Source organism: Salvia hispanica, chromosome 1, assembly GCF_029641045.1.
Source record: "Salvia hispanica isolate PSC_SH4W2 chromosome 1, Shi_PSC_v1, whole genome shotgun sequence".
Classification (NCBI taxonomy): Eukaryota; Viridiplantae; Streptophyta; class Magnoliopsida; order Lamiales; family Lamiaceae; genus Salvia; species Salvia hispanica.
In genome coordinates this window covers 51,557,136-51,582,796 of record NC_142692.1, presented here as the reverse complement: position 1 = coordinate 51,582,796, position 25,661 = coordinate 51,557,136, and the positions used below count along the sequence as shown (strand labels likewise).

The window sequence follows — 25,661 nt, the reverse complement described above, 5'->3', positions numbered from 1 at the left end:
AAATACATAAAAGAAGGTGCTTCACTTTGAAAGGAAGATTTGAATGAAGCAAACCGAATCAACCCCCTTAAAAGTAAAGAATTTAGCAAGATCATTTTAGTGTCAATGAAAAGAAATACTCACAAATAGACTCAAAAGTTAGAAGCTTCTGCGTGTCCAATCAAAGCTAAACTGCAATGCTTACAAACCTTGGCACAAAGACAAGACAGACGGGCACTACCACATTCACAATCAATCCAAACAATTTCAAAAGATAAAATGGAAATATGGGTGTTCCAAGTTTATAGCGTAATTCTTTTGCCTTGCAATCCCATAACCCAGTGATAAATCACTACCAACAAAAGAAATCGAATCACGATAGTAACCCAAATACGTCTCAAACCCAGAGGAAAAAACGCTGAGGCTGCACCTCATGTATGTCATAATCGAACCAAACAATGATGCAACTCTCAAGTCTCAGGAGCAGGGACAGTTGACTTCAGAAGAGGCTGCAGAGCCTTCACAACAATGCTCATATTCGGGCGGAACTCTGCTTCGTACTGAACACACAATGCTGCAACAGCTGCCAACTGGAGGACAAAAAATATCGCAGCATACATAGCTTACTTATTAGTTTCAGTTTACACACACACACACACACACACACACATAGAGAGAGAGAGAGAGAGAGAGAGAGAGAGACCTTGGCTACCCCTTTTGGTGGATAGTCCTTGAGCTTTGGGTCAACACATTGTTTTACTTTGTCCTCACTCAATCTTGGTGTGGCCTGAAAGAAAAATATGGATATTTCATGATTCATCCGGAAATGCAGACTACAGGGGGAATCCTAAAAACAAATACAAAAATCAGAAATTTACGAGAATACACATAGTAAAAGTCTCACCCAAGTAACAAGACTCTGCTGTCCACGAGGCATGGTATGATCAACAGGCTTCCTTCCAGTCAGAAGCTCAAGCAGAACAACCCCAAAGCTATAAACATCGCTTTTCTGTGTCAGCTGTCCGGTCATTGCATACCTGTAGTCAGAAAGAAAATTCAAGTGAATATCATCAGAGTTATTCAAAATCAATACACTGCCAACTAAGCAGAGAGAACAAGTTACTGAATCCTACTTTAGCAAAACAATGAAAATATCAATAATCAACCAAACCAATTTGTAGAGGTTATTTAGAGAGCCAACGTTAAAAATCAATACATGCAAAACATGTCCTTCCTCCTAGCCAATAAAACATGGAGGCCCTAATGCACAAAAATGCTTTTAAGCCCCCCACAGTTCTGAACCAATTTCAATACTCCAAACTGTCCCAAGTCATAAAAAATCATTCACCAAATTCAGCAAAATTGGCATCCCACACAATCTTAAAAATTGTGGCACAACCAGAGATTCAGATTCCATTATAAATATTTTCTTCTCTTGTGCAGTCTAGACAGTAAAACTTGTGTTTTAGTAAATTGACTCAGTATCATGAATTTATTTTGCTACCTATCAGGAACCAAGATCAATCAATATTAATCACATCTTCTACATAAACATTCATAAAGAAGGGGGATTGTCGAATGGAGAAAGATATGATCATTACTCTGGAGCATGATAACCAAAGGTTCCCAGAACTCGAGTTGAATGAAGCCGGGCAGCCATGTCAGGAGCTTGATTTGAAAGGTTAAAGTCAGCAACCTTTGCCTTGTAGTCTTCAAAAAGAAGTACATTGCTGGATCTGATATCTCTATGAATAACTGATGGCTGAACCTTCTCATGCAAATACTCCAAACCCCTGGCTGCATCAACAGCAATTCTAACCCGTTGCATCCAGTCAAGTGTAGGACCAGGTTGTGCCCCTTGCACTCCTTTCCTTCCTGTATCAAAAAGGATTTAGTTCCTATAGCTAGTAAGTGAAAGAATTAATCAAGAGCAAGTTATCACATACCATGGAGAATGTCGTGAAGAGATCCCATGGTGGCAAATTCATAAGCTAAGACACGGATATTCCCATCGACACAGTAGCCAAGCAATTCAACAAGATTATCATGCTTCAATCTTGATACCATCGAAACCTAAGCCGAAATCAATCATGTCCAGACTGATCAATATCCATAATGGAAATATAAAACTGCATATTTCAGGGAACCATAAAGCTCCGTGTCAAACTAACAAATGCAGTATACCTGAGTCAAGAACTCGACATTTGAATCAGGCTCAGAAGAGACATCAAGCTTCTTGACAGCAACCTCTTTCCCATCGGTCAATTGTGCGAAGTAAACTCTCCCATATGATCCTTCACCAATAAGTGACTTTGATCCAAAATTGTCTGTTTTCTCCTTCAGTTCCTCGAGGGAGAGAGAAGGTACCTCAATAGGAGGTACTGCCTTCTGAACTTCAGGTTTCACCGGAGCAGATACCTTTGAGCCTCTTTGATACCCTAGTAGTGTACACAAAAACAGATGAGGGGCAGATAGAAGATGATGAAACTATGCAATGAATCTCAATGAAGAATCATGGAGCCAAAGACAACTCTGATACATTTAGATTTTATTTAATTGTGGGCAGAAAGCAGATGTCATAAAGTCCAACAGCAGAGAAGGAATATTACATTGGGAGACAAAATTCACAGATTTATCTATCTGAATGTTTCCAACTTAAACTGTTGCTTTCACCCAATGGTAGAATTGTGATTCTGCCAGAGCTATTTTCTGCTGATCGCGTGAACAACATGGGCTCACATCATAAAAGACCGAGACCAACATACTAAAAATGAACTTACCAAAGGATGTGAGATCAACAACAACAAAGAAAAATTACCAGATTTACAAACTTCAGAGAATACTCTTAGAACTAGTTAATAGGTCTCCACTTTTATCGAGCTGAACTTTAAGACAAATGTGCTCATACACACTTAAGAAGTCTGATCTATTCTCCATAGTAACTGCTAGGACACTAAATAGTTTTGAAGGAAAGATGTGCGATATTTGCTGTAACCAAAGCATGCAGAGAAAAGTATTTACCAATTTAACAGAACTAGAAATCACAGCTAACTCTCTCTCTCTCAATTAAGTTGAGAAAGCATAAAGTAGAACATGCAAGTAGGTGGATTTTTATCCTTTTCTATAATAATGAAAAATATTCCATAATAATAGCATATAACCTTAATTCTGTAATAAAAAAACATACCATCACCATTATCCCTCGGGCTCTTGAGGTGCTCATTTTCGTCAGGTTGATAGGACTCCTCTACTTGACAGGTGCAGCACAACCACCTACGCATCCTTGTTCTCTTACTCAAATAAAGATTATCTTCAGCACTCTTATTCTCCAAGCGTACAAAGTGACCGGGAGGAGGTGCCTGCGCCTAACATCATCAGTCAACTTGAAAGTATAGCATATGGTGTGCAAATAGACACACAGTCCGACTACATTATGCATATCATATTATCAAAAAACTTCATCCATTGGACTACATATTGCTTCAATTAGAAATTAAGACCATCACCAACTTATTCAAAGTATTCCAACTTCCAAGCACACAAAAAACTTTGCAGATAGCAATCTTATACTAGTGTTTCTATGACAAAAGAGCTGCTATTTAGCAAAAGAAAGCTTCCATTAACTTATAGACATGTCCCAGAAATTCTTATTGGCAAAAGAAAGCTTCCATTAACTATCATATGGTGCATCAAAGTTTCATTTCACTCTCACATTAATTTAACAGGAATGCATTCTTGTATCTAGGAACTTGGCAAAACACAAGCACAAGCCACAGAGGTAGATAATTCTTCCCAATTCTATACATCGATACAAAAATCAAGATTTTGGTCACGTCACAGCACATTCTGTTTCCCCTAGAGGGAGGACACATGCCTCCAAACACAACATCTAACCAAGACAGTGATAATTATAGATATACGACAAAGGCGTTACATCCCAAGGCAAACAATCACCATCACAACACAGTGCCCTAAAATTCCCCAAAAAAACGACCACGCAAAAGTAGGTAGTTGAAAGGATGAGACAAATATTCCGATGCCAGGTGATTTAGGTAGAAGAAAAAAGGATAGGCAAAATGATGAGAGATTGAGAGACAGCGCAGTGGCAGAAAAGTTATTTATAAGAATCAGAAGTCGCCCACATCCCAAGACGTAGAAAATCAATCGGAGACAAAACCCAACCACACAGAGCCTTATTAAATTCATCAAGACTCCAATTACCAGACCACGCGGATTGTCCATCGCCGTTGCAACAGTATGACAGTTGAACGAGAAGCGATGAACCAAGAAAGAGAAGAAGGCGAAAATGAGACCTCAAAAACGGGGGAGAGGCGGAAGCAATGATACATATAAATGCGATTCAAAATCAGAAATTGAAGAAAATGAAAGGCATTAAAGAGAGAAAAAAACCAACCGAAATTCATGGGGCGCTTTTAAATTGTAATTGTACTAGTATTTCCTGACTGCCCCCTCACCTTTAATTCTCTGCGTTGTGCGCGACTCTGAATAAATTACTACTAATACCCAAGCTGAATTAGGTTTAAAATGGATTTAAAAAGAAAGAAATTGGGGGTGGGAAGACAGGTGAGCGGACAGCCAAGCAAAGCAATTGAACCAACGAATCAATCAAGTGTGTGTTTTTATGTGTGTGAGAGAAAGAGATATTCTGAGCTGAGAGAGGGCGGTGGCGTAGAGTGGATTGGAGAAAAAGGCACTTGATTTGTTGGTTTCGTTTCGCTACCAATCAAACACATCTTTTCCTCCTTCTAAACTCAATACTATCATATATTCTCAATCATTTTTTTATTTGGGGGAAAATACCTGGCAATTGTACTTTTTATAAAAAGAGGAAAATACAAAATCAAAGTTCAATGATTCAGCAAACCAGTTATGTATAAAATTATTTTGTTTTTTAATTGTTCTAAACTTCTAAGCCAAGTGAACGTTATTATTGTTCTTTTAAAAGGCGCCTATGTTATCCGAATTTACATTTTGCTACATATGTCTCAAAATATTTGACACCGTTTCTCTTAAAAGTACTACTACATGTTTTAAAAAATTAATAGAGAAAGAATAAAAGAAAAGAAAAAATAAAGTGTTTATAAAAAAATAAAGTAGAACAAGTAGTTTGGGATGGTTCAAAATGACATGCGGTAGAAGTACTTAGAACATAGACAGTATTTGATTTTTAGGCTATGAATTGGAAATAACAAAATTGAGTAATATTGGGGACAGTGAAAAAGTTTTCATCCATCGTGCTAATTTTACTCTTTATTTCATTTTGTTTCTATTAAATCCAATAACTCATCTTCTTCGAATATTTGAAGAGTAAAACTATAACAAAATGATACAGATAGCCATTCATAGTAAAACGGAATCTATTAAAAACAATTTAGATAATACTGAATGATTTCTTTTCTCTAATGTAGTAGGGAATGTTTGGTTGCTTCATTTATTTCCACCTTTGAAAGGTACAGCAGATCCTCAATTAAAACAGCCAATCAGAACCGAGAAAATATAACTCTTACTAATATAACTCTTACTAAACTGAGTCGTATTTTGGGACTCCCAACAAAGTCGAGTCATTTCCCCATTTGATTAAAAACAAATATTCAATCACTTCTATTTTATTTCATCATCTACTTTACTCTCTCTTTCTCTCCCCTGCTTTTTTTTCTCTTTTCTCTTTTATTTTACTTTCATTTAATCTATTTCAACACAATTTCTTAATCTTCGTGCCCAAAAGTTTTATACCAACTTAATTGGGACCGAGGTAGTAGTATAATAGCATTACTTACTATAGTAGAGAGTTTATTACTCCACTTTACACTTTACAGTATCTGGAAGCACACCAGAAACATACATCATCCCCTCAACTCCAAGGCCACGGCTCATCTCCGGTGGCCAGCTGCAGCTTCCAGGCATTGACTGATGAAACGCGATAGAAGAAACTAAAAGCAGCCACAGGAGAGGAAATGCCTTAGAGTTGGTTGGTAGTCTCTGACTTAGCAGGAGCCTGGAAGCCAAGCATCTTGTTGAGTGCTCCGATGTAGGCACGAGCACTAGAGACGACAATATCCATTGCTGCTCCCGTTCCACTGATGTCAACAAACGTCAAAGTGCAGTTTCTAGTTTTGCTTACTTGTTGCAGTCTGCATATACGACCCACCTGAAAGCTCGGCTGGCAGCAACCCCGTTAGATGCAGCAGCATCGTCTCTGCGAATTAAAACCCTCGTCGTTGCTGTAGCGTCTATACCTTCCGCAACTGCATTCATGGAGTACTCCACCAACACTACAGGAACCTGCCGTAGTCCCAAGCTGAACTATGTTAATGGAATATGACAATTAATATTATATATCTGCATATGAGTTAGATATGTGAAGCAACATTTTCAGACCTTAACAATGAGATCAACCGCCTTATATGCTGCATCAACTGGCCCGGTCCCAACTGAGCAAGCCATGTGCTCTTCACCATTCACGTTAGCGAGTTTAATGGTTGCAGTTGAAAGGCTAAGGGTGCCACATGTGACCTGTACACGAGGAAGATTCAGGCCAGCGCTAGATAAATAAGGCCAATCATTACCTTGATGTTGCAAGTAGTATACCTGTATGTCTATGAGTTTCCAAACAACCTGTGATTGGAAGATTTCATCTGAAACTAAAGCAATTAGGTCATTATCTGTGATACCCTGCGTACATCAAGAATTTCAAAAAACGTCAGACCATACGAATGTAACAAGAGATAAATTCATACATCACCTTTTTATTTCGTGCTACTGTTTTGAAGCGTGTGAAAAGACCATCAAGTTCCTTGCCATCAATATCATATCCAAGCTACAACCACATTCATCATAGATAAGTTGAAATATTATCGAGGACAAATCACTATAAACTTCCAAATCGGTTGCATTTTCGATTACCTCCAACATTTTTGCTTTCAGAGCATGGCGCCCACTGTTTAGAGAATGTTAAAGAAACACATAAAGTTCTTGCATGCACAGAATGATCTACAGTTTGGCCCATGAAGGCAAAGGTAATTGCATGATGTTTGGAAAATCTCAAACCAAAAAGTAGATTATATAGAAAAGAAGCAACTTTACGCATAATATTATTGGCAAAAAATGAATTAGAAAATGTTATGTAGTTGAAGATGGACAATGGTGTCATTAAGCCTCCTCTCCATGGAAGCATATAAATAATTCAATATCTAGAACTGACAAGATCATTATAGATTCTTTTATCTAAACAGAGTTCAACCAATCACAAATTTTGAACGTGCATGAACTGAAGGAAAAAGGAAAATGCATCAAAGACCATTAAAGTAGTGTTAACATGGTACGTCCAGTATACCTGAGTTTCCCAAGCACTATACCAGATTCATTTGAGCGAACAAGTCCAATTTCTTCTGGAGATATAATTTCGTATGTATTTTTATGTTTAAGCATTCCATCCTAAAAAAACAAAAGACCAATGTATGTGATATAAAAAGGACATGAGAGAGCACACTATTCCAGTTTCACAAAATGTGTACAACTAAACATTTAAAGCATCTGAAACGTGATTGCAAGAAAGCATAGTTATATCTGCACCAAGGAACACAAAAAAATATGTTAAAAAACAATAACAAGAAAATAGTATACTACTATACTGCTCTAGGTTAAAGCGTGGCCTCTTCTTCACCAGTAGTAATCTATCTGGAAATATAATGAACATATTGAAAATGAATACATTGTGATCTTTGTTCCTTATGCATAGAAAGCTTATCTAGGACGAAATAGCTATGTCCTTATAAAACTTTGATAAAGATTAAATGAGTTCAGAACTAACACAAATGGCCACATAATTCACATATCATAATCTCAGGTTACTACTCAAATGACTGATGAAAACTTTGATATAGACAATATGTTTAAAACTAGGATGGACAATTTACAGCTGCAAACTAGGACTGACAAGCACATAGTTCTCATACTGTTTATACTAACCATGGATGCAACTAGTTGGATCTTTTTATGCATGTGAGGGGGCATTCCTACATGTGTATAACAAAGTGAAAAACAAAGAGGAGTGTGTTATTACCCTGTATTCTTCCCCTGCCAATGAAAGAAAACCAAGTTCCCAGACATAGATTGTTTTCAAACACCAACCTGATGGATGCCACTTTGATGGGCAAATGCATTAGCTCCAACAATTGCTTTGTGTGGCTGGATGCGCAGCCCACTGTATTCCTCAACCTGTAATTCCAATATTAGAAGTGTAATAGAAAAGGGAAAAAATGTTTAATTTACTAAAAGGTAGTATGATTATACCATCTTACTAGCCATAGTAAGGTGTTGTGTGTTGATCCCTGTATAAAGACCATCTAATAATTGCTCTCCGCGTGATTTCAAGGCCATCACAACCTTCAGGGAAGTGAATATTTTGGTTAGTTTTCAGAAGACAATGATAAATGCATCCACAGGGGGCAGGGATCATGAGGCAAAAAGGCCTAAATGCTTCTCCATTCCTCTCTCAACTTTTATTTGTTCTTTCATCATTCAAAAACCAGTCAACTTAATGTCATCACTATCTGACAGAAGTTCCACAAATGCATCTCATTCAGTCTTCATAAGGAGAAAAACCTCACATATTCGATGTGCAAAAAAGCAGAGTAACACTCCCCATATTATGTCAGGCTTATTTGATTATTACATCCTGTGCTATGTAAGAGACTCACCAAAATGAAGAGTGAGAGAAGAAGCTCACCTCCTCTAACGAGGCATTCCCAGCTCTTTCACCAATGCCGTTAACGGTAACCTCTACTTGCCTTGCACCAGCGTGTGCCCCCTGTAGTCAGATATGCTCACAACAAACCCATGCATATTAATCACAGCAAGGAAATAAATGCATACCGCTAAGGTATTAGCAGTAGAAAGTCCAAGATCATTCTGACAGTGTGTTGAGATTATCACATTTTCAACTCCAGGAGTGTTGGATTTTATATCAGCAATCAGTTGACCAAATTCAGTGGGCAATGTATAGCCAACTGTATCAGGAATATTAATAGTTGTTGCTCCTGCTCTTATAGCTTCTCCTAAAATCATGTAAAGGAACTCTCTGTCTGATCTGTGAGAGAAGGTTAGAGAGGGAGAGAAGATGAGATTGATGCAAAATGTCGCGTTAATTCACAACCATAGACCAAATATTAGATTTCGGAACAATTTTTTTTCCACTCCATGAATAACGATGAAATTAGGGCGGGCAGGCATACCTTCCGGCGTCCTCGGGACTAAATTCGACGTCGTGACAGCCCAAGCTCCGGGCATAAGCCACCATAGACCTAGCCTTATCAACGACCTGCTGCGGCGTCATCTTCAGCTTGTACTTCATGTGTATTTCACTCGTGGCAATGAACGTGTGGATCCGCGGCTTCATCGCGACCCTGACGGCCTCCCACGCCCTCTCGATGTCCCTCTGGTTGCACCTCGCGAGGGCGCAGATGACGGGGACGTGATCGGCGCCGGCGCTCCCGATCTCGGCGGCGATCATCCTGACGGCGTCGAAGTCGGCGGCGGAGGAGGCAGGGAATCCGGCCTCGATTACGTCTACGGCGAGACGGGCGAGCTGGCGGGCCAGCTGGCGGGCGATGTGGAGCTTCTCATCGGCGGTCATGGTGGCGCCGGGGGACTGCTCGCCGTCGCGGAGGGTGGTGTCGAAGACGCGGACATACCTAGGGTCGGGGATGTGATTAGGGACGTAGCCAGGGCGCGGGAGGGAGCAGCGAACGGCGGTTCTGAGATTGGTGGAGCGGAGGAGGGTTGTGTTGTTGGAGAGGCGCGGTGAGATTGGGTGGCGGGAAATGCAAAGGGAAGACGCCATTGATGTGGAGAGTCAGATTCTAATTAAGGAAAGTTTGAAAGGGCGGGGTTTTATAGGGGTATTAATTAATCATAATTTGGATTATGACTAATCAATTCAATTATCGATACTTATAACTTGCACATTAGTTTACAGAGCAACACGGATTAACTGCTAAATTACGATGCACTCATTGGACTATATGAGACTTCTGTTTCATTTTGATATTAATGGATTATTGCTATAATTTTAAAACATTTATGTCAATGACTCAGATTAGATGTGGATTCAATAATTATCTCTTTCTATTTGTATTTTGACAAAACTTAGTGACCTCCCTTTTATTACCATTCTCGACAAAAAAGTTATTAAGTTTTCACATCAAAGTGTGTTAAAATTAATTATTTTGATACTTACGTACAAATTATTTCTCTTATAAATAAAATAAGTATTCTTTTGAATAAAACTCGATTATTCTACTATATTGTGTTACATGTAAATGGCATCTTTTGTAATTAAAAGTTATACAGTTATTTTTAATGATCAATGCCTGTTGGTTACTAGTACTTCTTAATTTTGATCGATTATTTCTAGATTAATAGAGATTAATTGGTTTGTAGTAGTAATAGTAGTTAATTAATGGGTGTTGATTGCTTCTCGATTAATGAGATTAATAAGCTACATGTGTTGTTTGCTTCTTTATTTTTGTCCAATTGTTTATTGATTCACGATAATAAATAAGCTTAAATCTATATTAATCTTTTTTATAATTTTATCAACCAAATAATATCATAAAATTCCAAACTAATTTAGTCCTATATGAAATTCATCTTGAATTATCCCTTATTATATTCTACTATTGTTTTATTTATTAAATCGAACGCAATTAAAATAGACCTGCTGTTCCTATTTTATCTAATTAGGATTGACAATTTTTAATGTGAAGATAATTTGATAAACGTACATGAAATTAATGCGTTAGAAAAATTCCTACATGCATGACAAAGTTTAGTATGACTGCGGAGTACTGAATAGAATTTTATTTTTTGAGAGAGGATTTAATAATAATAATAATAATAATTATTATTATTATTATTATTATTATTATTATTATTATTATTATAATAAATTTATTATTAACACACGCAATAAACACTAATACACATTTAGTCAAGTAGCAAACAGCAAACACTGATGACGTTTCCTTATAGAACATATCCTCTTTATTAAGAAACTTATCTTTTATGAAATTCTCTTGATATAAATGATCACGACTCTTCGATGCTGATGTTAATATGCATTGGAATTTAGAAGTTAGTACCTTGCCAAGAAAAAAAAAAGTTGTAAAAAAGAATAGATAAAAATCCATCAGATCAGTTTAACAACTCTTAATCATGTGTATGCATTAAAAGTTAGAATTTATAGAGTTCATAATCATCAAAAGGTTAGGTAAGACCACCCGCGTCCCTGTCTCTTATCTGTCTCTTCATCGTCTCATCTCTTCACTATTTATAGGCCCCACTGTACTTTTCAACTCATCTCTTAACTAAGAGACATCACCTGCATCCCTCCATCTCTTAACCATCTCATCCCTTAACTATTCATTCAATTTCATTTTTTATTTTTATTTCCAACAAATTCAATTAATAAAAACACACTTCATTAAATAAAATAAAATTACAATTTAAATACCTAAAAAAATAAAAAAGACATAATTTAAAAAACTAGAAATTACAAATTGCACACTTAAATTCAAATAAAAAAATGGAGGCAAAGAAGCAGAAGAAGGAGTTATCTAGTGACGATCATCTAACGGTTGCCAAATTTTGCCCAAATGTGCTCCATTAGATCCTCTTGGAGTTGGGCGTGGGCGGTACAATCACGTGTCCTTGCCCGAATGGACAACCGCTCTTGCAAAGACGGATGCACTCCCCTTCGAGGCGGACTACTTGCGGTTGAGCTTCCCGGGGTTTCAGGGTCGAACCAATTTCCCGCCTCAGGTCCTTCGTCGGCGACAATCATGTTGTGCAAGATTATACACGTACACATGATGTCGACCATATTCTCCATAAACCACTGTCGAGCCAGGGCTTTGATAATGTTGAATCGAGCTTGGAGAACCCCGAACGCTCTCTCCACATCCTTGCGAGCAGCCTCTTTCTTCTGCGCAAAAAGAGACTGCTTTTCGTTCGCAGGCCTGTTGAACGTCTTCACGAAGGTTGGCCACTTCGGATAGATGCCGTCGGCAAGATAATACCCCATTTTATACTGGCGATTGTTAGCGATGAAGTTGATGGCCGACGCTTTTCAATTCAGAACTTCGCTGAAGAGGTCGGAATTGTTTAGCATGTTGACGTCGTTGTTCGAGTCGGGGACCCCGAAATACGCATGCAAAATTCATAGCCGGTAGTCGGCGACGGCCTCGAGTATAACGGTGGGGTGGGTGCCTTTGTGGCCGCTCGTGTATGACCCCCTCAACGCCACAGATCAATTCTTCCATTGCCAATGCATGCAATCGACACTCCCGAGCATCCCGGGGAATCCGTGCACTTGTTCGTGAAGTTGGAGCAGAAACTGACAATTTGCGGTGGTTGGCTTCTTCAGAAATTCGTCGGTGAAGGCTGCCCGGACGCCTTTGCAGCAGTTCAACAAACAAAGTCTTCCAGTGGATTCTCCGACGTGCAGGTATTCGTCGAACGAATCCGCCATTTGTCCAGTAGCAAGCTGGCAGATCGCTGCAGTACATTTTTGGAGCGTCGTGTGGCTAAGACGGCCAACAGCGTCGAACCCTTCTCTGAAGTACTCTTCCCGCCCCGCCAATGTATTTGCGATATGCAAAAATAGCGCGCGTGACATACAGAAACGGCGACGGAAGTAGATATCTCCCCATACCGGGTTCGGACTGAAGTAATCACGTTCCAACTTTGCGGCGGCTTCCTCCCGGTTACGATGGATGTAAGTTCGGGGTCGCCTTTGAGGAGGCGCGATGGCTTCCTCCTCCCTACGTCGATCTTCTTCTAGCGATTCTTCCATTATTCGACGCATTTGCTCAAATGGATCCATAATGGATTAAATTTGGGAGAAGAAAAAAATAAAGGAATGATTTTTTAGAAGTGATTAGAGAGGAAAGAAATAGAGATGAGAGAATAATAGATGTGTGTAAAATGGAGAATGAGAAGAATATTTACAGAATAAAATAAAATAAAATTTTTTAAAATATGACCGTTGAACGGTCATATTACCGTTTTTTTTAAGTTTTTTTTTTCGAAAAATTGATTTTTTTTAAAAAAAAATGAATTATGACGTCATAATTCCGACGCCCACCCACGGGTCGGCGAGTGGGCGTCACGCCATCCGCCAGCGCGCGCCACGTGGCGCCGCGCGCATGTCTCGCCAGCTCGAGGCCGGCCTCGCCGGGACGCGTCACGCATCGAGACAGCTCGTCTCGTCGGGACGAGACGGATCCCGCATCGCTGTCTCGATGCCGTCTCATCTCGTCGAGACGAGATCGAGACAACATCCCGCAGCGATGCGGATGCCCTAAGAAGAGACCTAAAGTAAACCATTTGTTCACATACAATACAAGTAAAAAAAAAAGAGAGTACTCTTGAACATAATAATCCATGTGTTCGATGCACACCATTAGTTAGTACAATGTTGAGATGGTAAACAACATGTTGGCACTGAAAGGGAAGAACAATGTTACACTCACTCAACCCACAATCCACCCTATTATATCAATGCAATGTGAGATCCAAATATGCTCAATAGTAATAACTAGTGAGAGGGGATGAAGCCTCCATAAGTAGCTCGAGCGAGCATTTCTTCTCCATCTTGAGCTCCGAGGCACACAACCTTAAGCACATCACTAGAATCCTCCATGTCAAAATCGAAGAGCAGGATTGCTCCAACCTCCAAGTTGTTAGCATTGAGGAATTTCTTCCATCCAGCGCTAAAAGCACAAATCCCAGCATTCCGATGTGTTATGCTGATCGCCCACTTCCTTCCCTTCCAATCCTTTAGAAGTATCTTCCCCTTATTTCCCATCTTCATAGCATCCGAAAACTCTTTTGGAATCTCCTGTTACAAATCGTCAAACTTCAATAATACATTTTCATAAAAAATGGAGTACAAAATACTGTATAGTAAAAGTTTAGTGTGATCACCGGTCTTTGATCTAAGATATGGTACTCCTTCACTCTCTTAATGAATCTCAACTGCCTTACTTGCTGCTCTACACTTTGTAGCTCTGTTTCTTTAATCATAAAAGTTGTAAAATTCCCATTAAAACCAAAAGACAAAGTATTTAAAGGGTTCAACAAGGGGAGGATCTCTGTTGCTAAAAACACAACATGACATGCTTTGCTCAAAACACAACATTTTATAAACTAAACGCACAACTTAGCCTAAATATTTCCATTCTCTTATTTCTTCTGAAAAATTCCATAGACATTTTATATTGTTTAAATTATCTAAAATCGGTAAAAAAAAATACAATAGTAAAAATAGGAAGTCGGTTATAATAAGTTAAATTATTTATATATGGAGTGTAAATTATGGTAACTATTCCTAATGATAAAGAGCTTACCGAGTTCAAGGCAGGAATCATGGCCGTAAATGGCGACGTGGAGAATGGAATTTCCAACGATGTGGAAGTTAAGTAGCTTCATTTCGAGGATGTGGTTGTCCTCGACGAACTTGGACCAACCATCGACCATGTAGAAATCGCTGTCGATTTTCCTGATTTTGACGGCCCAAGATGCTGCCGCTGGTTGGGTTATGAGGCGCAGCGACACTTGACATCGACGATGCAATCCGTGATCCTCTACGAACGTAGTTGGGACAGCCTGCATGTTTCAAAACCGTAAGACATAGACATTCATGAACGTTAGTATAAACTATAAGAATTGTTACCAGTTTTGTGGCAAAATCTCCGAAGCAGAACATGAAGAAGGAATTTGGTTTGGCCATTTCTCTTCTTCCTCTCTCTCTTTAGCCGGAACTAACAACTATTCTCTCGGATTAATGCAGAGGGAAATGAAATAAAGAGGGGGTTGTGCTGTGTCTGTGCAGTAGTAAATGTGTAAGATCAGGAATTGTTCCTCTTTAGTGTTTAGTTTTTGTTTCATCTTTTTTTCCTCAATTAGCTTTTGTTTCATGCATGCCTATATTTGAGGGGGCATTCAATTTTATTACCAGTTTTACAAAGGAGAGATCGCTGTGGTTCTGCAGATTTGATGCAAGGACACAAACTTTATCTACAATTACAGGTGCTTTTTAGCATACTCAATTCAATACAATGTCACCAATTGATAATTTGATAAGCAAGGGAAAAAGACAAAGGCAGAGACGGATATGGAAGAAATGAGGACATCCTTGCTTCATTCCATTAACAATCCAAAAAATTATATTTAACCTTAAAAATTTACATCCTGCATTGCAATGTTAACAACCAATTTAAGTAGTACTATGTTCTCCGTTTTCTGATTTTAAAGGCTAGAGAAGTGAAAACATTATATCCTGCATTGCTAATAGACTTTACCCAGTCAAATGATTCGAGCACACAAATAATTTAAACAAATTTCTAGGTTTTACATTGGTCAAGTTCCATCAAGTTTCACAAAAATCCAGATTTACCTTCAGACAATAATAAGTTCGCCACATTCTTGTGCATTCCTCATCCAAATCAAATGCAAACAATTGTTTCATTGAGACATAATCATACCGGAGAAACCAACAACCAAAGCATAACTATGGAATTAAAAATGAATGTCAAATTTATTGATGGTAAGCAACCACCTTTCAAGTACTGTACTATCAAAATGGTGCATAAGAACATCACAAAAAAATTGGCCACCTGAGAGAGGTAAACCTAAATACTGATATTATACAAGATCAATAAGCAACAACTATATTACTATGGGGCACGTACAGTAGCTCATTGCGACCTAAAAATATATCATATAGAAAACAGAACCCCAAAAAGAATTAATACACATGTTACACACAGCCAACATAAAAAGTTACAAGTGAACATAAACTTGTTGGTTGCAATATCTGATTGTCAATTGACGTTTATGGGTGGGGACTCATTTTCTCCATAAAATAAACCAGCAATATCACCTCAGTTTACCATGGTTCTATGTAGTGGTTCTAAGCTCATCGGTAGCCACCATATGGTTGTTGGCTGTAGTTTCCAGCTCCCATCATCGGAATGTAGCTCCCAGGTACAGTACTTCTAGGAGGATGTCCCATAGGTTGTTGTGTGTTCATCCCCGGGCCCATACCTATGTTCATTCCCATACCCATAGCTCCCGGCATGTTCATACCTACACCCGGTCCCATCCCCATCCCTCTCCCAATCGGTTGGCTTCTCCCATAGCCACCCATGCCCATCCCTATGCCCCCACCAGGTCCACCTGCCATGTTAAAATTCCCAACAGAACCCATCATTGGGTTAGGCTGAGGCCTTAGAGAACCAGCACCAGCACGTCCAATCCCAGATCCGGAGCCCATTGCTTTGCCCATGGTAACTGTAGATGCTACAGTAGTTGCTGGTTGTTTTTCCATCCTTTTCTCCTTGCGATTTAGGGCATCAAAATCAACTCCTATATCAGCCAGTGGATTTGTTTTTGCTGCATAAATTTCAATAATGATTTAGGCTCAGTGATGAAATGTGCTCGGTCAGAAAATGAAAATGCCAAACTTACATCCAGAAATATTTAGATTGACCAGTCCGCGGCTCAAAGTGTCAGCCCAAACAGTGGACTTAGTCTCAAACTTGTCTGCGGATGGTTTAGGAGCTCCAGCAGAAGAACCTGTTGAAGCTTGAGTAACTGACACTGGAGCCACAAGACTGCTTGATTGTACTTGTGGAGCTTGAGAACCACTTTGTGAAAGGAAATTTTGATTTGTAGCAACTCCTGTGGAAGTAGGAGGAACCATGTACCCACCAGATGGGGCCGCAGCCATTGATTGGTTTTGGTAAGCTCCATAAAAGTTCGAGTTTGGCTGATTTGGCTGCATAGAACCACCTTGAGAATGAAAACCTGAATGTGGTGCCTGAGCAGCTTGACCAGAAAGGGTTAAGGCCATGGTTTGAGAAGGAAAGCTTGCTTGTGGAGTAGACTGTGTTGGTTGAGGATAATTCACTTGTAATGAAGGCTGACCATGTTGAGGAGGAAAACCAGTAGGTTGGCCAGGTTGTGCTTGAAAACCATTTTGGGGTGCATACTGACCAGTTAGAGATGGCTGCATTGTGGGTTGATTGGTTTGAGGTGGAAATCCGCTGTGAGGCACAGATTGGTTTGGTGCGGCTTGGTAACCAGTTTGTGTATTAACAAAAGATTGGGGGGCCGAGGGCGGTAGAATGTCTGCTAATATATCAATATTTTGGCTGGTAGTTGATGACTCCTGTTGTGGAAATGATGTGCCTGAAGTGGGTGGCATTCCAAAAGGACCCGACGGCATGTCTGTTGCATTATACAATGCACCCCCAACTTCAGTTGCTGGTTTCTGAGGAGCTGAATCAGGCACATTGAGGCTCTGATTGGAATTTGCAGAGAAGGAATTAGAGGATGTACTGATCTGATGGTCAGTTGGTACACCAGTAGATCTAATAGCTCTGAAAGGACCATCACCAAATGGATCATCGAAAGGCTGAAACAAATTCAGGAATAAATGGGGTCAAATTTCCATAATGTTCACACCAAAACCACATGTCCAGTTCACAGTAACAAGCAAAAGGAATTTTTTTTCCTGGCCCCATTTTCATCATTCTGATTTGGCATGTGATATTCTCACAATTAACCACTTCACTAGATGTATACACTACAAAATTGTTTGTACACAAAACATGTCATCAGTCAGAAAGCAATATCAGTAAATTACCTGATTGTTAGTCAATGGTGGTGGCGGCCCACCAGCAAATGTGGGTCCAGAGGTAAAGCCTGCACTTGGTTTAGCTTCAGATTCAACATCAGGCTGCCCAACAGGCACGAGAGCCAGCAAATCCATTTCCACAGCAGATGAGGCAGGAGTTATGCCATTTGAGATAGCAGGGGCAGCTATATTTATGAAAACAGAAAATAGTATGAGCCCAACATCTGGAACTTGCCAATAGCATGTAAATAAATGGAAAAAAATCACGAGTCCAGAATAAGTAGTACAAAGAAATCATATGACGTCAGATCACGGAGAAATAGCATCTAATATTTCAATTTTATATTTTTTGCGGCCAAAAAACAAACAAAATCAATTATTCATCAAAAGTTACATTTAATAGATTTTATGCAATAATAGCAATAAAAACGAAACTGAAATTTCAACTACAGTCATTAATTTTAAATGCCTCCATCGTGACCAACATAGAGTGACTAAAATAAAATTCCAAATGAAATTATGACTGAGAAAGCAACCTATATGAGTTAAAATAATAATATCATTTAGATACACCCTAACTATTGCAAGCTCAATCAAAACATTGTCTTTTAACCAATAATGAATTATAATCTCAACAACTACAAGAGTCTATGGCATGACAGACATCTGGAAGCACCATCAATCCAAACAATCAACATAGTCCAGGAACTAAAAAGAACATTAAGAAATAAAGTGAAGTACAGCTCTAAGAAATAAAGTGAAGTACAGCTCCAAGCATTACTAGATCTTTACCTGAAAATGAACCTCTAGGATCAAATTCATCAAATCCATCAACTTCCCTGTTGCTATGCTGAGCTGTAGTCTGAATTAAATTAGGAGGGGATGCTAAAGCAGGAGGTGAGGCAGGAATAGGGTGTGGAGCAGCTGCAGTTGTATGGCTTGGGCTAGCATCTTTGGAGGAGGAAGCTTTTGGGGCATATGCTTGTGAAGATTCTCCATCCCTACTACTGATATGATGATATGGGTTCAGAACTAATGCACTACTGAAAACACTGGAAGGCAAATATATATGAAATCATACCTTTCATTGTATGAAGGACTGTGGTTTCCAGTAATGGCATCCTCATAACTAGGAGGTGCACCAGCACTTTGCCCAGAATATCTACTTTCAAGCTTCTTACCGGTAGTACTGATTTAAAAATCAAACAAGTTAGACATCTTCAGTTAATAATCATTTCATAAGAACACTACATCAAAATAGATCAATTGAACATACCTTCCATCTTGAGCTTGCTCGTCAACTTTTGTACCACTTCCTCTGAAAAGGAAAAGGATAAAATTTATATTTCTATATAGAGGAACTGAGGAATACTTGGTGGGGCCACAAAATTGACAAGGTAGTTTTTCTAGCTACCACACTATTTTAGTGGGCAGAAAACCATTCAAAGGAGCATTATCAACAAAGATTCTGGAGATGAACCTGCTACACATTGTAGCTATTATTATTATCATTATAGAGAATCAATAATGGCTGCCCATTTTCCCTCTGTGGTGACATGAACCCTCAACCTACTGATTAGAAACGTCTTACTAACTATGTTGTCAGCCATATTTAGTACTCCCTCCGTTCTATGTTAATATAGGCGTTTCATAATCTGCACTCATTTTGGAAAAATAATACTTCCTCCATTCCATAGTAGTAGAGTCATTTCATTTTCTGTACTCGTTTTGAAAAAATGATACTCCCTCCGTCCCCAAACAGTATGGACTATTTCCTTTTTCGACCGTCCCTAAAGAGTATGAGCTTTCTAATTTTGAAAAATTCAAACAACATACTACCCCTACACATCATTTTATTTACAACTTATACCATTACCATTAACACTTTTACCATTATAATCATGTGGACCCCACTCTCCACTAACATTATTTCCACTACCCTTTCTCTCTCTTACTTTTCCCCTTATTTATTAAATCCCGTGTCGAACCCAAAGTTCATACTCTTTGGGGACGGAGGGAGTAATAAATAGTTTCAGTGGAGAGAGAGTAAAGTAAGAAAGAGAACAATGTAGAGAAGAGTCTTATCTACCGTATTCTCTTTCTTACTTTACTCTTTCTCCACGTTAACTATTTATAATTATTTTTCTAAAACGAGTGCAGATAATGAAACGCCTCTATTAACATGGAACTGGGGGAGTATTTAAGTGTTTGCATAAGGTGCTTTGACAAGTACTCAAATCTTAATTTCAGCAGCAAGGTTTCGTTTCTCTTCTACTAGATGTCAAGTCCTATTTTCAAAGAAAATATCAAGCAATAATTATAGGTAAAAGATGTCGGTGCAGCCAAAAATCCATGGAGCCCGAATAGCCACTAAATTTAGAGGGTTAGATTTGGAAATTTCTAACCCGGTAAAATTACAACAGATCAGCCCGTAACCTAAGTAGGGCATGACCTGGAACCTGGCTCAGCAGGTTAGATATAGGTGTAATGTTCTTCTCCGTGAAACTGATTGGAGACTTGAATGATGATAGTTAAAATATAAATAACTATTCAAAAAAGTTAACTTTCTATTTTATATTTAATACACATAGAGTTAGATTTTTAATTTTTATTGATATAATATAATACTAATAGATAATTGAATTGAAAATTCAAATTCAGTATAAGAAATCGTCTTAATTCCAAAACAAACTTCAAAATTTATCAAAACGTGTTTATGTTCCATTTTAATTTTACAAATCTTGAACTAAATTTTCAATGTCAAGATCCATCATGACCTACTATATATGTTAAATGATTCAACAACTCAAGATTTATCAAACGTCAGTCATATTATATGTCATCTTCTTTTTTCACAAGTACTAGTATTTAATAGTTTTTGAGTTAAAGTATATATTCCGAAAATTCTAATGAAATGTTTTACATTCTATAAATATGAGTAATTTTCATCATTATACATTAGAAAGATCACATGTTAACATGTTAACACTCCATTAGCCCGATGGGCTGGGCTAGCCTGCAACCCAAGTAGGGTTGACCCGATTGAAATCTTATATAGGTTTGTTTCTATATTGCACACACCAGTATTGGCAAGGCAAGACATATGCTACTTTGTTGAGGAATATTTTACATGTTTTCACCAACTCGTCCAACATAATTAGGTTCCTCAATCTTCACAACAAATATTGAAGTTTGCAGACTAGTAGGTCGTTGTATTTTTAACCATTGCATTTCTACAATCCAAATGGCCAACTATATAAGCTTAAACGAAAAGGTTTCACGTTGAGGAATATTTTAACACACTTCCCATAATGAAATCAACTTTAAAAGCACTTATAATAAGCCTGAGTTAAAAAGATTAAGCTGGAGAAACATTTATGAATAAATTGTTTTCTTCAGACTCAGCAAAACATTTTAGAAGTCAAACACACATTTTAGGCCAATCGATACTAAAATTTTGGCTCAGTTATACTCCCTTCGGGGTTTAATGTGAAATTGGTAAAGTAGGAGAGAGACAGTAAGAAAGAATGATTGAAGTATTATTAGTAGAGAATGAGAGCACCTCATTAGAAAGAAAAACTTACTAAAAACAGAAGTACACTAATTTTGATGGATGGTCCAAAATGGCAAAACTGTACAGTTTTTGGCGGACGGTACGTGGGAGTATTATTCAACATTGTTCATAGCCTAATATTTGATTGACATTTTAGTTCCCTTAACAACTACTTAAAACAGATCTCAACACAAACAAATACTCTCTGTTTCCTAAAAGTAGCTTTCCTTTTTAGTTTGTTTCCTAAAAATAGAAACTCTCCATTTTACGAAATGGACCCCACAATCCACTAACCCTAATTTCACTACTTTTTCTCTTCCTCTCTCATACTTTACCAATTTTTTCTCTTCATCCCTTTTACTTTACCATTTTTGCATTAAAACTTGTGCCGGTTCCAGAGTTCTTATTTTTAGGAAAAGGAGGGAGTATGTTTTTATTACTTTCGGGGCTAAATTTATCACAATTGGTAAAATCACTCTTTTCGTAGCACGGAAAAGGTCCAATCTGGCCACCAAGGAAATTAGGTCCAAGAAATTTACTGATTATGAGAAAAAAGAGACTCGACAAACCTGGATGAATATTGGACATCAACTTCATTTGCAGGATTTCTATCTTGATCAGCACTTCTACTTCTTGACCCATAATTATAATCATCATAGCTTTGACTTCTTTCTTGGTAGTCATCATCCTTGTACCCATCTCGGCCAAATCGCTGCTCATTATCTCTACCATATCTGTCACCATCACGGCCATATGATTCTCCATACCGACCATATCTATCCTCATCTCTAGAACCCCATTCTCTATCTCTCCCATAGCCATTCCTATCATCATCTCGGTTTCCATATCGATCATCATCATATTTGTCTCCATACCCTCCAGAGCCAGGATGGTACATACCACCGGTAGGAGTACTACGGAATCTGTTGATATATAATGTTTATAAAAGCAAGTACACAGCTTTACCAAAGATAAACCATATAATATATTTTGGTTTATGATAAGTTGCAGCATGATTAGAAAAATAATTATGTAATACAAACACACAGACAAGTAAAAGTTGCATAAGAACCTAAACAATATGCAAAGAGAAGGCAGATGAACAAAGAAAATATGGAAAGAAACAAAAATAAAATTCTAAGAGATAAATTAACTTTATGTATACCATGAATTTGTTTTTTCTCTATTGTGCAGGAAAAAAAAACACATAATTGCACCCTAAGGAGCCCATAGAACAGGGTTGGCACAGCTCCCTGAAAGGCCTTGGTCACATGACTGAAACTTGAATACGAGACTATGAGTCAATTTAATACAAAGATTATGCTTGAAAAAATTTCATTTACAAACGCTACCCGAAGTAGATTCATCCCTTAAAACATTAATAAAAGCATAGCTATGGAATTTCAAAATCTATGCCTCAAAATGGGAGATGTTAAGCCAGATGAAGCATATTCAAGGAACACTTATGCATACATACATTTAGTAACAAACGAATCTTTGCAAATAGCCAAATACAGCCTTCAAATAGCAAAATAACTACCGAAAATAATAAGTCATAGTACAGAACCTAATATATATATCATTAAGAATAAGTCGAAGAAGCAATAGGAGAGTATGTACTATGTTGTGTTACTTACTTGTCCCTGTTAGCAGCAGCCTTCTCACGAACCTCTTGTATCCTTTCCTTATCATTTACAAGAGCTACTATGCTCTGAGATTTCTTTCTAACATTGTTACCCTGGTCTTTTCCACTGGAATCAATGTATTGGAAATCGGACAATGTCTGTGAAGAGGAAAAGATAGAAACACCACCCATCAACTTACAGCCAAGGTGAAGCTCTATAAGGAAATAGTTTAAATAATAAAGAAACTAACTGATATTTGGTATGCATGTTCTTTGATATCATCTATGACACGCTCAGACCCATGGGCTATTAGGTATTCCAAGACAATCAATGCCTGTAGAGAAATCAGCAAAAAAATATGATTTGGTTGTTAAAAATGGTGGCAAAAAAGTAACATCATTAAAATATTCCAAAACAGGGGTATCAGAAGATGAATCAGAGTTATCTCCCTATATATGGAGTTGATGCTTTGGAGCTCATGAATGAACAAAATAAGAAGCTAAAACATTAAAATGGTTACCAAAAAGGAAATCTCAAATTAAAGAAAGACAAACCTTGTAGACATGCCGCCAATTTTTTCCAGTATCATTTATACGCTTCCATATTACTGATATGATCATCTGATACTCGTGACTGTTAAAAAGCAAGGCTCAATACCATCTACATGAAAAGTAACCCAAGTGAAGTATATTGAGACTTGAGTCAGCCTATACTTACTAGTTTCTAGTCGCCTGAGCAATATCAGCAAGAAGGGATCCATGAGGACCCCAGGGCTCATTGCTAGTTGCGTCGAGAACCTGAAGGGGGGGGGGGGGACAAAAAAAACAAGCACCACTTAGTTAAAACCACTAACAAGAAAAAGCTACACAGCGGCTCATTATTACAATCATATTTTAAAAATCACAATCTGGCCAAAATCAATAGAAAGAAGAAGAAAAAAAGATGTGAAGTACAAAGAGAAAAGTCATTCAAAAATAAATTACCTTCTGTTCTATTGAAGGGACCTTCAGAACTTTCTTGTTGACCCCTCTCTTACTGCAAGATGACGAACAAAACATTCCTAAGAAAATGTTTGCCAGACCAAAACTAAGATATGATCTAACTAAATCACCGCAATATCTAAGATTCTGAATGGTATATCTAAATAAGTTGTGCTTGTGCAAGCTTGATAGCTCAACAATTCTATATTCAGAGTAGCCTCCTAACACCTTCTTCTATAATCTAGACACTGGACTACTGGAGAAATTTGAGTGAAGATAAACTGGTAAAATAATAGTGGTAAGACGAACCATGAAATAAAGTGTAAACTGCGAAGACAGCATATTCAGTAAATAAAGTTAAAAGAGAAACTGACATGTCACGGACAGTTTGATCAAAAACTTTCTTCATTCCACCCTTGCCTGAGAGATGCCGAATTAGCTAACTCGATCAACTTGCCTGCACAGCAAAAAGAAAATAGTATATTTCAATAAAGCACAAGAAAACATTTTCTCTTCAGTGAATCACAAATGCAAGGTTCAAAATGATACAGATCAATTTCAAAAAAAAAAAAAAATCGTCATTCACTGGAATCAATTAGAGCACATAAAAGTGAAGTCCAACAAGCAACAATCTTTCTAAAAAAACCTACCACCAAAACGGGATACCAATCGACGGAAGAAAAATAACAAGGAACAGTCATAATCCAATAACAATGCAAGTAAAACAACAACAAAAATCCCCTAATAAGCAAACGATTCCCTCTACATATAATAAAACTTTAATAGAGATCCAAAACATCAGCTACAATCAAACAGATAAGTAATAAGCTGGATTCAATGGATACAGATTACAGAAATGAGATCTGGAGCCGCATAGAGTGAATTGAAGTAGTAAATACGATAAAAAAAAACACGCCTGAGAAATTCACAGCCTCCTTCAACGTATGCTAGATCTGAAGATACGGCGTTGATGAATTGCTGACGAGATCGAGTGGGGGGGATTGCAAGATGAAATGAATAAGGAAAAACAGAAGCTTCCTGTAGAAAATTCGTCAAATTGAGTGGTTGGAATTTTGAAATTCTACAAGTAAAACTTAAAATCACTGTGGCAGCAAAATTATCAAATAATTTACAGCTACATCAAGCTGTAGCCAGCGCAATTTACACGTTCAGAAACTATTTTTAAAATATTTAAATGTTGAATTGCTGATACATACAAAAACAATATAATGAAAAATTTTGGTGACTATGTATAAATAATGTTTGTTTTCCAAAATCTTAATTTCTTTCTTCTAGAATAAGAATTTTATGCATGATGAGTGTAATAGTGATACGTAGAATCAAATCGATTAAGATACACAAACATTTTAACGCACAAATAATCACAAATATAAACAAGATAAATAGAGGAATGCGATTTCACTATATTTTCGAATACAATTTACGTTGCATCATTGTGGTCATGTATTTCTTCAAAATACGACATTTTGTATATAAAAAGGATAATGACTTATTTATTTATGTATGCTATATTTTGTTATTGTCATTCAAATTAATTTTTTGTAAATTGAAAACTCCCGCTTTAATAATAAATAAATATAGAAGTATAGATATATAGAATAGTACTAGTATTAAGTTGAAGCCAACTTGTATCTATTTTAAATGGCCTTTAAACTGTATAAATATAATTGTATTTATTTGTTACTTATTTAAATGCTATTAGCCATATTAGTTTTGGTAGAACGTGCAATAGTGACATTAATGATGCTATATCGTATGATGCAAAGGGGATCATAATGCTC

General features: G+C 37.7%; 4 protein-coding genes across 10 annotated transcripts; all 4 read right to left on the bottom strand.

Annotated features, from left to right (window-relative positions):
- Window positions 1-44: 44 nt before the first annotated feature.
- Window positions 45-4,745, bottom strand: LOC125185666 (protein CYTOSOLIC ABA RECEPTOR KINASE 5). 6 transcript variants are annotated; one of them, XM_048082234.2, is made up of 8 exons: window positions 4,394-4,745; window positions 3,167-3,344; window positions 2,164-2,417; window positions 1,926-2,052; window positions 1,581-1,854; window positions 884-1,016; window positions 683-766; window positions 45-569 (listed from the first exon to the last, which is right to left on the bottom strand). In XM_048082234.2, the coding sequence occupies exons 2-8, from the start codon at window positions 3,258-3,260 to the stop codon at window positions 450-452; spliced, it is 1,086 nt and encodes a 361-aa protein (XP_047938191.1). In that variant the 5' UTR covers window positions 3,261-3,344; window positions 4,394-4,745; the 3' UTR covers window positions 45-449. The 6 variants fall into 6 exon arrangements, with proteins under 6 accessions (XP_047938191.1, XP_047938190.1, XP_088920865.1 ...); XM_048082233.2 differs by having other exon boundaries at window positions 3,167-3,338; XM_089064739.1 differs by having other exon boundaries at window positions 4,455-4,745.
- A 1,008-nt stretch (window positions 4,746-5,753) lies between these two features.
- LOC125220412 (2-isopropylmalate synthase A-like) lies at window positions 5,754-9,841 on the bottom strand. The gene is made up of 12 exons (XM_048122586.2): window positions 9,234-9,841; window positions 8,875-9,088; window positions 8,729-8,809; window positions 8,293-8,385; window positions 8,131-8,217; window positions 7,334-7,434; window positions 6,904-6,937; window positions 6,743-6,817; window positions 6,589-6,672; window positions 6,379-6,513; window positions 6,149-6,282; window positions 5,754-6,077 (listed from the first exon to the last, which is right to left on the bottom strand). The coding sequence occupies exons 1-12, from the start codon at window positions 9,839-9,841 to the stop codon at window positions 5,960-5,962; spliced, it is 1,764 nt and encodes a 587-aa protein (XP_047978543.1). The 3' UTR covers window positions 5,754-5,959.
- Window positions 9,842-13,439: 3,598 nt separating this feature from the next.
- On the bottom strand, window positions 13,440-15,497 carry LOC125221870 (uncharacterized). Its single transcript, XM_048124182.2, has 4 exons — window positions 14,735-15,497; window positions 14,409-14,667; window positions 13,987-14,075; window positions 13,440-13,900 (listed from the first exon to the last, which is right to left on the bottom strand). The coding sequence occupies exons 1-4, from the start codon at window positions 14,789-14,791 to the stop codon at window positions 13,598-13,600; spliced, it is 708 nt and encodes a 235-aa protein (XP_047980139.1). The 5' UTR covers window positions 14,792-15,497; the 3' UTR covers window positions 13,440-13,597.
- A 185-nt stretch (window positions 15,498-15,682) lies between these two features.
- Window positions 15,683-25,066, bottom strand: LOC125221869 (clathrin interactor EPSIN 2-like). Of its 2 annotated transcripts, none has more exons than XM_048124181.2 (14): window positions 24,776-25,066; window positions 24,234-24,316; window positions 23,863-23,914; window positions 23,597-23,676; window positions 23,434-23,512; window positions 23,130-23,213; window positions 22,892-23,037; window positions 21,824-22,177; window positions 18,978-19,019; window positions 18,783-18,890; window positions 18,494-18,705; window positions 17,711-17,886; window positions 16,531-17,479; window positions 15,683-16,455 (listed from the first exon to the last, which is right to left on the bottom strand). In XM_048124181.2, exons 2-14 carry the CDS (start codon window positions 24,266-24,268, stop codon window positions 15,980-15,982), a joined length of 2,793 nt encoding a protein of 930 aa, XP_047980138.1. In that variant the 5' UTR covers window positions 24,269-24,316; window positions 24,776-25,066; the 3' UTR covers window positions 15,683-15,979. The 2 variants fall into 2 exon arrangements, with proteins under 2 accessions (XP_047980138.1, XP_047980137.1); XM_048124180.2 differs by having other exon boundaries at window positions 18,494-18,708; window positions 24,776-25,065.
- Window positions 25,067-25,661: the final 595 nt, after the last annotated feature.

Excerpts from the sequence above, each read along its gene's own strand:
- LOC125220412 (XM_048122586.2), bottom strand. The coding sequence starts at position 9,841 with ATGGCGTCTTCCCTTTGCATTTCCCGCCACCCAATCTCACCGCGCCTC. Across the intron at positions 7,435-8,130 it reads ATCAAAGTGGCATCCATCAG|GATGGAATGCTTAAACATAA; the intron begins GTTGGTGTTTGA and ends TTGTTTTTTTAG. Across the intron at positions 6,938-7,333 it reads ATAGTGCTTGGGAAACTCAG|TGGGCGCCATGCTCTGAAAG; the intron begins GTATACTGGACG and ends TTCTCTAAACAG.
- LOC125185666 (XM_089064733.1), bottom strand. The coding sequence starts at position 4,221 with ATGGACAATCCGCGTGGTCTG. Across the intron at positions 3,345-4,200 it reads TGGACAATCCGCGTGGTCTG|GCGCAGGCACCTCCTCCCGG; the intron begins GTAATTGGAGTC and ends TGATGATGTTAG. Across the intron at positions 570-682 it reads CACCAAAAGGGGTAGCCAAG|TTGGCAGCTGTTGCAGCATT; the intron begins GTCTCTCTCTCT and ends TTTGTCCTCCAG.
- LOC125221870 (XM_048124182.2), bottom strand. The coding sequence starts at position 14,791 with ATGGCCAAACCAAATTCCTTCTTCATGTTCTGCTTCGGAGATTTTGCC. Across the intron at positions 14,668-14,734 it reads GAGATTTTGCCACAAAACTG|GCTGTCCCAACTACGTTCGT; the intron begins GTAACAATTCTT and ends TGAAACATGCAG. Across the intron at positions 14,076-14,408 it reads TGATTCCTGCCTTGAACTCG|AAACAGAGCTACAAAGTGTA; the intron begins GTAAGCTCTTTA and ends TTATGATTAAAG.
- LOC125221869 (XM_048124180.2), bottom strand. The coding sequence starts at position 24,268 with ATGAAGAAAGTTTTTGATCAAACTGTCCGTGACAT. Across the intron at positions 23,677-23,862 it reads TCCCTTCAATAGAACAGAAG|GTTCTCGACGCAACTAGCAA; the intron begins GTAATTTATTTT and ends CCCCCCCTTCAG. Across the intron at positions 22,178-22,891 it reads GCTGCTGCTAACAGGGACAA|ATTCCGTAGTACTCCTACCG; the intron begins GTAAGTAACACA and ends ATATATCAACAG.